Raw genomic sequence first — 13,760 nt, 5'->3', positions numbered from 1 at the left:
AGTTTACTGTGTGTTTAGAGCTGTTTTTGTTCCTATTTAATTTGTGTAGTCCGCATGATGTTACCCTCAAACAGCACCAATCTCAATGCTTTCCCCTACAAATTCAAGTTTTTTTGATTTGGAGATAATCTGATTAAACTGAGGAAAATTGTGTTCCAGACCTCTCCAATCAGGGCTGCAGATTGTTCGCTTTGGTGTTTGTGGATGAATGGATCAGTTCTCTTTGCTGCTCCTCTTTCAAAACCCACTAACTCCTCCATGCTTTCATTTCTTTTCTGGCCGTGCTATTTCCAGGGTGCTTCTGAACAGTGGTATTTCCCGCCCTTTTGAGCCCTCAGATTTACACAAAAGCAGAAAACGGCAGAAGTGTGTACTGAGAATTATGTTTGCCTGACAGGGTGCTTTTACACATTTCTTGGGCGGGGAAGGTGTGTGTGCAGCTACCTGTGTGTATGCCTTGTATTGCTTGATTGGCATAATTGAATCAACAAATTAGAAGGCAGCAATAAATAGAAAAGGGAATGACTGGAAAAGGCAGAAGTTTCTCATATCCAAATTCAAATAAATATGTGGACATGTGGGGGTACTCTAATCCAATTCAAGTGTGGAAAAAGTGGATTAATAGCTCAGTAATGCTCAAACGTGGGACGCAGGTGGCGCTGTGGGTTAAAGCCTCAGCGCCTAGGGCTTGCCGATCGAAAGGTCGGCGGTTCGAATCCCTGCGGCGGGGTGCGCTCCCGCTGCTCGGTCCCAGCGCCTGCCAACCTAGCAGTTCAAAAGCACCTCCGGGTGCAAGTAGATAAATAGGGACCGCTTACCAGCGGGAAGGTAAACGGCGTTTCCGTGTGCGGCTCTGGCTCTGGCTCCGGCCAGAGCAGTGATGTCACGCTGGCCACGTGACCCGGAAGTGTCTCCGGACAGCGCTGGCCCCTGGCCTCTTAAGTGAGATGGGCGCACAACCCCAGAGTCTGTCAAGACTGGCCCGTACGGGCAGGGGTACCTTTACCTTTAATGCTCAAACGTGGACAAACCTTCTGGCAGTGCATCTACATGCCCTTTTTCATGCTGATCTCTCTTTACTGGAGCTGGCTAGGGCTGATGGGAAGTTGCAGGCTCTACATTCCTGACATATAGGCCGCCCTCTCTCCTACTTGATTCAACACCCACGCAGTGCCCAAATTCTAAATCTGTTAGAATGGGTATAGGGCCATCCTACGGGGATTGTGTTGCTCTCCATCTGTCACCTGCTGGGTCTCTAATGTCTGTCATCTCTCCCTTTTGACAGCGTGGCAGCCGCTATGATGGGCAGATTGCTGTCTTTGGGAATACCTTCCAGGAATGGCTTGGGAAGCTGAAATACTTTGTGGTGAGTTGGGGCAGGCTGGGTGAAGCCAGGTTCTTCCCACACAAGGCATCATGAATGTATGTAACTCTCCGCCACAAGGTCTCTCAGCCTAACCTACGTCCCAGGGATGTTGCAAGGGTTAAATTGGTGAGGAAAGACATGTGCCACCTTGATAAAATTGGAGGAAAGGTGAGGTGTAAACATAATAAAGTTTTGACATATGTAGTTCTTCCTAATGACCCTGACATTTAAGATTGCACTTGGATTACGTATTTTGGACTAGGGTTTAATACTGAAAACGCGTTGTTGAATATTGCAAATGGGTTGTTGGCAACAGAGGTTTTTTTTAGTGTATCAGATTTTCTATAGAAAGGGTAAATCTGAATTAAATGGAGGAGGAGGTGGTAGGGAAATATAGGCTGGCCTTTTGATGTCAACAACATTGTGTGGATACTGCCAAATACTTGCCCACATGAGGGGCACTGGTCTCACCTGAAAGCCACCCACCTTAATCCAGCCACTGATGAGAGTTGGTTGACTTTTTCACTTAACTGTAGTGCTTATTTTTCCAGTGTTTTCCAGTAGAGGGAGTGTTGACTCCTTTAGTTTGAGCGATGACACTAGCTAGAAGAACGATTTTTGTATGATGAGTAGCTGACCTAGATTTGTTCTGCAGCTGTTACTGAAGTTTCTTTGTAAACATAACATTTGCTAGATAACAGCCAATGCAGGGATTTTGTCCCAGTTAGCAGAGTCAATTGTTAAAGGTGGACTCCCAGTTGTTGGTTGTTGTTTATTATACCATTGGATTATAGTGCAAACAATTATAGCAACGGTCACTAAGAGCTGTATTCCGAGAGGCCACTTTCTGTAGACCTGAATGTCTAGGAAAAAGTGGGCAACTCTGCCATGCATCCCTGAGAATCTTGACCCAGGAAAGGAAAGGAAAGGAAAGGAAAGGAAAGGAAAGGAAAGGAAAGGAAAGGAAAGGAAGATGGTGGACATGGGTTCAAACTTCTGTGGCTCGAAGGGAATATTTAAAAAGAGGCAGGTAGGATCTGAAGAAAGCTCCTGTGTTTTTAGGAGGTGGAACGTCTCCACCCCACATGCCTCTTTCTAGCTCAACTCAAACATCAGAATAAGAATGAAGAATGCACATTCTCTCTGTATATATAAAATACTCCACTTTGCGTAACCATTCTTGATTTGTTTATTACGCTTTCACCATAGAATTGGAGTCTTCTGGGTGCAGAATCCAGAAATTATGGTGCAGATAAAAACACTCTTCAATATATGTAATTACAGTGGTACCTCAGGTTAAGAACTTAATTCGTTCTGGAGATCAGTTCTTAATCTGAAACTGTTCTTAACCTGAGGTACCACTTTAGCTAATGGAGCCTCCCGCTGCTGCTGGAGCACAATTTCTGTTCTCATCCTGAAGCAAAGTTCTTAACCCAAGGTACTATTTCTGGGTTAGCGGGGTCTGTAACCTGAATCATCTGTAGCCTGAAGCGTCTGTAACCCGAGGTACCACTGTAGTGCATAAACTCTGACTAGATTAAAATTCTCAGTATTCTTTCTTACCCAAAATTCTTAGAAAACCATCCCTAAAGTTTCATAATATGTTTGCTATTAGGCCATGTATGATTTACACCCGTAGAATGCATTTCTGTATTCTGATTGATTTATTGCTACCTCTGGTGAAAGGTGGAATTTGGTCCTCCTGCCCTGCCAAACTCATCTGTGCATCCCATGTACGGTATATCTTTTTGTAAACTGCTTTGAGGTTTTTTACAATCAAGTGGGGTATAAATTTTGTGAGATAGATAGATAGAGATAGATAAATAGAACCATTGTAGCATGCAGTTAACTTTTATAAAGGTAAGAGCATGGTGAGGTCACCAGTAAATATCAGGCAGTGTGCCGCTGAGTCATGTTCTGGTAATCCTGCACTTCACAACAGTTTCAAAAAGAGCTGGTAGATAGTTGATTTATAAGATAAAAGAGGGTTGGGTTGATGTTACATCCTTGTTTTACTCCTTTTTCTTGTTTGAAGGCCTTGTATTGTTCTCTCTGTGTTACAAACATTGGAAGAATTGGCACATGGATCTAATGAGATTGTGGGTTTTCTTTCTAGTTCTTGTTTTGTAGCAAAATTAAGACTTGGTACAGAATGCCAGATGGAGTCAAAATGTATTTCGAAGTCAAATATTTTCCTTTGCCTTGACATGTTTTGGCTAATGAACATCTGTTGTAGAAATTGTGGCCAGAGGTTCACTTAGACTCATAGAATCATAGACCTGTAGAGTTGGAAAGGACCCTGAGGGAGATTGTTCAGTTTGTCATTTCTTATAAAGTGAGCATCCATGCTTTGGAACTGCGTTAGTAAACTGTTTCAGATTCTACAACAGTTCTCAGGTGCTGTTGCAAATGCCTATTCCAGCCTCTGTAATTATAATGCATTCTCTGAGAGAAGTGCAAATGTTCCATCTGTTTTCAGGCCTCATTGAACATAAGGTTTCCTTCGATGTGACAAATACACAGTCATACAGAAAACTTTTTGTCAGAACTGAAAACCAACAAGTTATTCCTTGGGGGAAAGGCTATTGGAATTTCATGTCTAGCCTTTCCCTAAAAAAAAAATAACAACAACAACAACAACAACAACAACAACAACAACAACAACAACAATAATAATAATAATAATAATGTGTGTATTTTGAAGTTGTGCATAACTTAGGGGGCTTCCAGACTAATTTGGGGTGGGATTGAATCACATACCAGCAAATTCAGGTTGATGCAATGAGAGTCGATTGGGAGGGCTTGCATAACAAACCCACTTCCCCAAAAGATCTGAATTTGGAAACCAATGGGGGAATGCCCTGGGAATAATGCTTGACACCTAACCTCCCTATAAACAAATCAGAGTGAATGTTTGTTAAATTGCCAATGTCAGCCAATCCCCTGGCCAACAAACCAAGATGAATGCTCAATAAACAGGTAAATAAATGGGTCATCAGGGAGTGCCCTGATTCCTATGTGTTTTTCCTGCATGGCAACCAGCCCAACAGCACCCATGTGGAGCAAAATGTTATACAGTGGTACCTTGGGTTACATACGCTTCAGGTTACATACGCTTCAGGTTACAGACTCCGCTAACCCAGAAATAGTGCTTCAGGTTAAGAACTTTGCTTCAGGATGAGAACAGAAATCCTGCTCCGGCGGCACGGCAGAAGCAGGAGGCCCCATTAGCTAAAGTGGTGCTTCAGGTTAAGAACAGTTTCAGGTTAAGAATGGACCTCCGGAACGAATTAAGTACTTAACCCGAGGTACCACTGTATCTGAACCAGCCACATGTAACTTAGAGAGGTATCTCCTTGTGTCCCCTTGCCCCAGTCACTTGAGTCACTGAGGTTATCTTGGCTCAGAGTGCCATGGGCCTTCAACCAATCTTTTTACAATTTCCTCAGGTGGGAGCTGGTGCCATTGGCTGTGAGCTCCTGAAGAATTTTGCCATGATTGGCTTGGCTGCTAGCGAGGGTGGGAGCATCACTGTGACGGACATGGATACCATTGAATATTCCAACCTCAACAGGCAGTTCCTCTTTCGACTAGGGGATGTGTCAGTAAGTCTTGCAGCGAATATGGTGGGAAAGAGGTTTGGGTGAGGCGGTGCTGGGGACAGTTTGCCCAAGGAATAAATCTCAACAGACACGAGAATATTCACAAACCTATTTGTAATGTTACAGGGGAGAGGGTGGGTTCTGACTTGACTCTCTAACAAGTGCCCTAGCCAATGAACCCAGGCAATAACCAACTTCTTTCTACCCTGGATCTCCCTAGTAATATTCCCTTTGTTCCTGTAGAAACAGAAGTCAGAAGTGGCAGCAGCTGCCGTAAAACTCATGAACCGCCACATCAATGTATCAGCACAGCAGAACCAGGTTGGACCAGACACAGAGCACTTCTATGGGGATGACTTCTTCCTTGGCTTGGATGGCGTTGCCAGTGCCCTGGACAGTTTGCAAGCCAGTGAGTGTTTCATACAGAATGCCTGTGTTGTAGCCACCAGCTCCCTGTAATAAGCATTCCATGCTCAGAATGAATTACGTTACGCAGGCTTCTTTGAAAGTGCTTATTTTATATGATTAATCACCTACTTAGCATTTTCCTAACCACTTTCAAGTATTGAAAGCACCACACAGACATTATGTTTGCTTACAACAGCCCTGCAAAGTAGGCCAGTTTTTGTAAATAATAATAATAATAATAATAATAATAATAATAATAATAATGTGTTAGTAATTTTTTATTATCCCCATTATTGGAAATGGAAGGCTGAGGCAGACTAGCTTAAGGTCATGCAATGAGCTCAGATGACCTTTAAATCAGAAACCTTGATTCACAGTGCAATCATTTGTGCATTTACTCGGAGGTAAGCCCCTTGAATTGCCTAGTAAGTGGGTATAGGGTTGTAGCCATAGCATCTGTTCCACACTGTGATTTCCTTGTGGGTGGGGGAACGGGGAAATAATGTATACAAATTCTAGTACTGCTGTTTCTCACAGGATGTTGACAGTTTTTGCAGGCTGGCCTAGAGTGTAGCGCAGAAGGGATGGCAGGAAGCTGCAGGCAAAGGCAGTATGTGTGCAGAGCAGACATACATAAGCTGGAGGTCGATAAAGGCAAGGACAGGGAGTTGTATAGGTGGACACAGAAGACTCTCAACTTTTTGTCTCCAGGTCACTTTGCTCATGGACACGTCAGCTAAAGAATCATTAACATAACCTGCTGCACACATTTTTCAAGCTTTATCCTATGAACTGGCAGACAGAAAACAAGCATTTATTTTTTTTTAAAAAAGGAACAGATGTTGAGAGATTGACACCCGTGAGCGCTGGGGGCTGCCCTCTAACTGGATCCAGACTAGATGGGCCTGCTGCTGCTGTGGGCCAGCCACCTGGTGCTTCTTACACAGAAAGTTGATCCATTGCTGGGGGAAGAGATCCCATGTTCCTTTGTGGTTGACTGCATTGTGTATCTTGCTGATAGATATTAAAGGGGAGGTGAACCTAGGCAGCTAGAGTCAGGCTGTTGGCCCACCCAGATCAGCATTGCCTCTCTACTGACTACATAGCAGCAACTCTCCATGGTTTCAGGAAGCAGCTCTTGTCCAGCAAGACTTGGGAGAGTGCAGGAATTGAACCTGGGTCCTTCTGCGTGCGAAGTAGCTGTGGCCGTTCCCCTATGGGTATGTGAGGCAGGGCTGGCTAAGTCAAGGAGCTAGAAGGCCTGCATAATAAACAGAGCTGCTCTCACTTCTTGCCGAAACTGCCAGAGGCATCCCAGACCAAATCCAAAGTCCAGAGTCTTTGAAGTGTCTTGCAAATGCAGGCCCACAAAATATACACAGTGCAGATAAACAGGAAAGCTCTCTTGCTGTGTAGAGCAGGGAAGTCCCCAAGTCAGATCTTGAATCAGCTGTGAACATCCCTGGCTGGCCTTAGGCAAACTACAGTCTCTCTGCTTCATCACCTTCATCTGTGCTGTGATAATCCTGGCCTACCACACAGGATCGTTGTAAGGATGATTGAAATAGCTGTGTGTGCTTTTAATAGCATGCGAACACTGATAACAGACCCTCCTAGTGTCCCTATTTTCCAAGGACAGTGCTGGGTTAACAGAAGCCATCCCATTTTCTGATTTGATCCTGGAATGTCCCGCTTTTCCTTAGGATGTGTCCCGATTTTCATCGGAGGAATGATGGAGGGTATGTGCTAAAGAACTTGCAAGTGTCACCGTCATTAATTAACGGTCATAATACCCTGTTGGGGTTCAAGCCACAGACCACCAAACACACACTGAGCCATTATCTCCTGCTTTGCACATCTATAAAAAATGGAGGCTTTGTATGTGCTGAGGAGACTGGAATGGCTTGGCATCTACAAAAAAGAAGCCAGCAGACCATACAGACAGAAGAGTGTATTTGAGTGACAGAGGCTCTTTGTAGAGCTGGACCAAAATGTCTTGGGATACATTTTTTGAAGAAAATAATATATTGAGATTTCTCTTTTATTTTCCCTCCCTCCCCTCTCTCCACCCAATCAGAAAAAGAAGTCCACTTTGCAGAAATTTGTCCAGCTCTTTTCCACCATTTGTGTGTGTGTGTCAGCTGCCATTTCTCCCTGAGTAGGGATGTCAGAGAATTCTGACAGGAAATTGCTGGTGTTTGCTTATTTGTGTGTGTGTCAGATGAAGAAGGTAGGGCACTGCAAAGGATCTTGTGTCCCGTCTACCTCCTCTCTTTCTTCCCCTTTCCTCCTGCAGGAAAATACTTGTGCCAAAGGTGTGTGCAGTACCTCAAGCCTCTGCTTGATTCCGGAACGGAAGGCACCCGTGGGCACGTCCAGGTCTTTGTGCCCTTTCTGACAGAGTCCTTTGGCCAAGCTCAGGAGGAGGAAGAGACGCAGTACCCTCTCTGCACCCTGCGCCACTTCCCCAGCACCATCCAGCACACACTACAGGTGGGGGGGCAGGAGGCTGGCTTTTCCCTGGCCTCCTCAAATATTGTTACTTATTCTTTCAGCCGCAGATCCACTCTGCAGTGCCTGCTGCTGCCAAAGAGACCCCTCTCCTGCCTTTCTCTCCAGTTGGTCCATGCCTAAAGAGGGAAAACTCTCAGCTGCCAAGCTCCTCTTCACTCCTTGCCTGGCCCCTTGGCTTCATTTACTCTTTCCAGGCAGCTGCATGAGGGCCAGGGCTGTCAACAGCGTTGACGGCAGGATATGGGGTCCAGCTGTTTCGCCCAGAAGCCAGGCCAAAATCCTTCGCCCTTTGCAGAGCTTCAGCTGCTTCTCCTTTTTCTGTGGCAGGGCCAGACAGACCTCTCTCTCTTTTTATCTCACACTGCCCTGGTGCCTTTGCATGCCCCTGCTTCCTTCACTCCATGGAGCAGGAGATCCTGATGGGGAGGCTGTCTGGCTGGGCCTGTTATGTAGCATCAGGACTCTGAGGAGCAACGGGGCAGGAGTTCAGTTTTAGGGAATGGCACCAGAGTTCCTAGACTGCACTGCAGCCCTGCAGCACAAGCCCTGCTCAAGGGCTTCCACTTGCACCACAGGGCCTTCCTTTCCTCTTGGTGCCCATCATGATTGGCTCTGGGGTGGGGGGGTCAGGAGAACCTCCAGAACTTCGCATAATGGGAAGAGAACTGCAGTACCTGCACTGACAGGACATTCATCACAGTGTGGTATTGAATTCCAACCTATATCTTTAAAGCACATTTGAAGCATATTTCCTCCCCTCAGAGAATTATGGGCACTGTGGTTTTTTAAGGATTGCTGAGAATTGTAACTCTGTGAGGGGTAAACTACAGAGCCCAGAATTCTTTGAGGGACAGAATGCGCTTTCAATGTGCTTTAATGTTACGTGTGTAAGGTAAAAAAGGTAAAAGGGAAAGGACCCCTGGACAGTTAAGTCCAGTCAAAGGTGACTATGGGGTTGTGGCACTCATCTCGCTTTCAGGCCGAAGGAGAGTGTGTATACTGCCTTAGAACCAAGGAACAACTGGAAGGAAAAGGTGCTCTGAGGCTGCAGTCCAGTGCCCATTTGCCTGAGAGTAAGCCCTGCCTTTTGCCTGAAAAAATGTCCCTAACCCCTGTTCTAAGGGACCCCAAGTAACTGCTGACAAAAACTCCCCTGCCCCCATCTTTTTCTCTTGCAGTGGGCCCGAGATCAGTTTGAGGGTCTTTTCAAGACAAAAGCAGAAAACGTCAACACATTTCTGAAGTGAGTATGGGGAGCGATCTTGACTGAGGTGATGTGGTAGATAAATGGCAGGAGGGAAAGCTTAGAGTGGGCTGTGTAGGGAATAGAGTGGATTTTGTTAAGGAGTCTTCTGGGTGAGGTAGAGGAAAGTTTACCACACATTCATATCCCACCTCTGAGCTGTAGTAGGAGCTGCTACATCTGGGGTGGAAGGTGGAACTGCCTAGTGGCAGGACCCACTCAGAGCTCCACATGCATAAAATTACTAGTTATATATTCAGTGCAAAAAAGGGGGCTCTGCAGCTGCCTAGAAGACATATTGATCATTATCTGAGTCCCATGATGAGCACAGGTGGAATTTGCCTTGTTCCTAGTGGTGCCATTTTGGTGTGCTATACCAGTATGGTGTAATGGTTAAAGTATCAGACTCGAATGGGGGAAATCCTTGCTGCCCTATGAAATTCACTGGGTGACCATAGTGGGCCAGTCCCTGCCTCTCAGCCTAATCTGCTGGTGTTAATGGAATAACCCCCATTCACACTGCTCCTTGGGGGATGATTGGGATAATACATGAGACAAACATGCTCAGAAATGTTTCCCTCCCTCTGCCCCCTGCTCTTGCCTTTTAACTTACTTGATGTCAAAAGGCACTTGGCCCATCCTGATTGCTTGTGTTGGGAATCCACAAGGGTGAGGTTCCTGGGCTGGAATTCTGATACCTCTCAAAGAAGGACCTTCACTGCCCCAAGACTCTAGAGCCAACCGCCAGTTGGCAAGTATGAGAAGAAGATGCTAGACTAGATGGGGCTTTGGTCTGATCCAGCTGGGCTCTTCTTATGTCTTAAACTATTCTAGACATAAGATTGGTGTCTGTTAGCTGCCCTGGGCATTTGGAGAGGTATCATAGATATTTCAAAGCATGGAATTGATAACACTGCTGTTAATTCTTCCTAGTCTTCCTAGTAGGTAGTTTGTTATCTCCAAATTCTGCCACAAACGAGGTCTGTTGTTGTCCACAGGGATCCCAGCTTCCTAGAGTCCCAAGAAATGGAGGCTGTCAAGATGCTGGAGTCAGTGCGCATCAGCTTTCAGGAGAAGCCGTGCAACTGGAGAGACTGCGTGGTTTGGGCTCGGAGACTTTGGGAGCGCCTTTTCTCCCATGACATCCAGCAGCTGCTGCATAACTTCCCACCTGAGCATGTATGGGCCCTGCCTCTTTCCCCGGCCATTTCCTGGCTCCCAGTGTGGCGCTTTTCTAAGCACTCCTTTGCCTTTCTCTGTTACAATCACTCAGCACTGGCTCAGAGAGTTGGAATCTAGGTGTCTGGAACCAAATGCAGCAGACTTGTGTTGGCAGCTGCTTAATGTGAGATATATTAAGACCAAGTGGTAGTCTTTGCAAAGCCCATCTTTCAGTGAAGCAGGTGCTTGGTTGGTGTTGCCTTCCAGCCACTTGTAACATTAAGCCTCCTGTGGGATATTCCTACTCTCCCTTAGCCTTAACACCAGTAGTTCTCACTCTGGGCTCTTTGTAGGTGGACCCACGCCACCATTTATATGGCTTGGTTCACATACAGCACCTCCAATGGCTTTAATTGCACAAAGAACCAGTTGCTTATAGCTTTTGGCCCCACAGCAAGGCACAGGATGGTCACAGCAGGGCTGGCCCAAGAAGTTTTGCTGCTTGAGGATCACACAAACACTCCATGACTGGAAGATGACTAGACTGCACTTGAATCTTAGTTCAACGCAGCCAGTGGGGTAGTGTCATCCACTGCACCTGAGGAGAGCAGGATTGATTCCTGGGTATGTGACAGGCCTGTGGTACTCACAGCTTTGATCTCCAATCACAGCTCAGGAGGAACGCCTGGGGCCCAGACACAGTTACTCACTCTGCCTAATGGTAGGGCTGGCTATGGGTCGGAGGCAAACTGCATGGTCAGTTCCTGAAATAGCAACCGAGAGGCCAAAGGCAGGCAATCTGGTCCAGGAAAGCCTGACGGTCAGGCTGGACAAAGCATTCTGTGTAACACCTCAAGCAACAAGTTGTTAAACCTAGGACAGTTCTTATATTAGGTCAGCAGGGCCCTTCTTAATGACGGTGCCATGGGTTCTAGAGTACATCCTCTGGGCACTGAGTCAGTTGCTCCCCTCCCTCCATTATGAATCAGGCTCCTTCCTTTGGACCTGGCACACAACACAGGCTGATGTTTGACCTCCTTGCAGTCCCAGTGACTGGACAGCACTAGTCACAAATGATTGGCTGAAATAATTTTGTGGTTGGTGGTTATGTTTTGTCCCAAGTGTCTTAGTGGAGCGAAATTATATGGTTTTGGCATATGAGTGAGCCAATGTTAGCTTTCACAAGGAACCTAGTACTGCTGTCTGAACTCTGGAAAATCAACAACATGCACGTTTACATATTTTTTCCTTGGCCCTTGACTTGTTCTCTCTTCCTTGGCTGTGCACAGTCTCCCTCCCTCCCTCCCTCCCTCTCTCCAGTTCCCATCATTTTAGGCTGCAGAAACCTTTGGCCCTCTTCCAGCCCTTGCTTGGCCTGTAGAGTTTCCTTCCTTGAACAACTTCTCCTCCCGCCCCCTCTGATGCTGCTTCCTGACTGATCACATTTGTCTTTGTCCCCAGGAGACAAGCTCTGGACTTCCTTTCTGGTCAGGGCCCAAGCGTTGCCCACAACCGCTGAAATTTGACAGCAGTCATGTGAGTGGGGAGCTCAGCTTGAGAAGTGGAGGGAACTTGGGATGCAATGGAGGTTGCACCCTCAGCGAGGAACATCTAGGAGAGATGGGGACATTTACACAGCTAGGTTCACCACTTCCTAGTCTCATGGTCAAAGAAAGGGGCGAATGTAACTTTTCGGAAAAAAGAAAATAAAAAGCAATAAATGGAAATTAGTGCCTTTTTTATTCTTGCTGTCTAGAGCAGGTGGAAACCCCTTATCTGTTTTTCACCTTATTTATTGTGTAAAATAGCACCAACATGTTCCATGACACCCTAATTGATGAGCAAGAGGTTGGCTCTGTTTTTCTCATTTGATTGATCTGCCTAGTTTAAAACGGTGAACTGACCAGGAACTGAGCCCATCTTATACCTCTGTAGAAGTGTTGGTTGCAAATGATCCAGGATCCAGCACATTTGGCATGTAAGATTCCCGAAACCATTGTTCCTACCAATTTGGGCTTGTATCCAGTGTTGCATGGATACACTTCTACTGTGATATTTCTGCTTCCTTTCTTCTGCACACTCCCAAAATCTGCTCTGGAGGCTCCCTCAACCCTTTGGAACAGATTTTGGTGGTGGCTGTAGCACGGAGGAGAGGAAGGGGAAGTTCTGTTGTGCAAGCGGAAGTCTGTTTGAGTAGAGTGGAAGAGCAAGGTTGGATATGGCCCCTGGGTCTGAATCTGGCAGCAGGCTTTCATGAGTTGGGATGCTGTTTTGAGTGTGTAGGAGGGAAGAGGATGCTTAGCTGAGGTTGGAAGGGGTCTACATTTCTGGAAGAGCAGCCAGTAGAGCAAGTTACTGGTTGTCAGGAGAAGGAAACAGTCCATAGTGTGGAAGGGTGCTGCTGTCTCTGATGCACCTTCTTTGCTTTTCTAGACCACCCACAAGACCTTCATTTTGGCTGCCAGTCACCTCTTTGCCAGTACCCACAAGCTGTGTGTGAGTGAGGACGATTCTGTCACTTCCCAAGTCCTCTTTGGCTCGCATCTGCCACCTTTCCAGCCACTTCAGGGGGTGCATATCCCCCTCACTGACCAAGAAATGCAGAATCCACAAGACTCTGTTGGTAAGAAGTTTGCTGAAGGGCAGGTATCCCAACCGTTCCAACCAGGCCCTAGCAGGGAACCTGTGGCCTTCCAGATGTTGTTGGACTCCAACTCCCATCAGCCCCAGCCAGCCTGGCCAGTGTGGTCAAGGATGATGGGAACTGTAGTACAGCAACATCTGGAGGGCTGCAGGTTTCCCATCCTTCTTTAGAGCAGTCTGCCAACCATGTCACATCTGTAGAGTGTCAGGAAATGCAATGGGATCTCTAAGGGTAAGATGAGACTTGGGCTTCCCACAGAGTAGACCCAAGCCAGAAGTGGATAACATGCTTCTCCCTGCATTGCTCACATCTCAGGCCACTGCTGGGCTGTGTCCCCGCCTACTACCCCTAACTGTGTCTTTCAGATCAGATGGAGGTGGGAGAGCTGAGGAAGGAACTGGCAGCACTGAGGCAAGAGCTGGAAGAGCAAAATTCCCTCATGTCTAATGCTATGGAACCCATTCACTTTGATAAGGTAAAAAACGTTCCTGCGTGTTTCCACCTCTCTTTGCATTTCCCTCTGAGCTCCAGGTTTCCAAAGGCGGAAGAGCATGACCCTTCTTGGAGGAGAGAGGGTGTGGTGTGTGACTCTGCTGTTCCAGCCATGACTTCCCCTCCTGCAGCTCTGCTTATGCCTCTTAATCCTCAACAGGTTAATTTCGGTTAAGATCAACAGTGCTTTCTTGAGATGACTCACAGACAAATTTTCCCAGTGCCCCAGTATCTGTAAAGGGCAGGCACAGGCAAGATATTTTATGTTCAGGGTTCAGATGCCCAAATAAAAAATTACTATCTGATTTCATCATGTACTAAAAGTTTGAG

The 13,760-nt window shown here is 46.4% G+C and overlaps 1 protein-coding gene across 4 annotated transcripts in view; it reads left to right on the top strand.

Moving 5' to 3' along the window:
• Nucleotides 1-13,760, top strand: part of UBA7 (ubiquitin like modifier activating enzyme 7) — a 46,550-nt gene that overhangs the window by 16,562 nt on the left and 16,228 nt on the right. For all 4 annotated transcript variants that reach the window (XM_079964319.1, XM_079964318.1, XM_079964317.1 and 1 more), the window contains exons 12-20: nucleotides 1,286-1,366; nucleotides 4,816-4,971; nucleotides 5,212-5,377; nucleotides 7,673-7,869; nucleotides 9,069-9,133; nucleotides 10,132-10,312; nucleotides 11,756-11,830; nucleotides 12,728-12,917; nucleotides 13,304-13,413. In XM_079964319.1, coding sequence (XP_079820445.1) covers nucleotides 1,286-1,366; nucleotides 4,816-4,971; nucleotides 5,212-5,377; nucleotides 7,673-7,869; nucleotides 9,069-9,133; nucleotides 10,132-10,312; nucleotides 11,756-11,830; nucleotides 12,728-12,917; nucleotides 13,304-13,413 — 1,221 coding nt within the window. The remainder of the gene's footprint in view (nucleotides 1-1,285; nucleotides 1,367-4,815; nucleotides 4,972-5,211; nucleotides 5,378-7,672; nucleotides 7,870-9,068; nucleotides 9,134-10,131; nucleotides 10,313-11,755; nucleotides 11,831-12,727; nucleotides 12,918-13,303; nucleotides 13,414-13,760) is intronic.

Source organism: Podarcis cretensis (assembly GCF_951804945.1).
Source record: "Podarcis cretensis genome assembly, chromosome: 2".
In the NCBI taxonomy this organism is placed as follows: Eukaryota; Metazoa; Chordata; class Lepidosauria; order Squamata; family Lacertidae; genus Podarcis; species Podarcis cretensis.
This window is presented reverse-complemented; position numbering and strand designations above follow the sequence as displayed.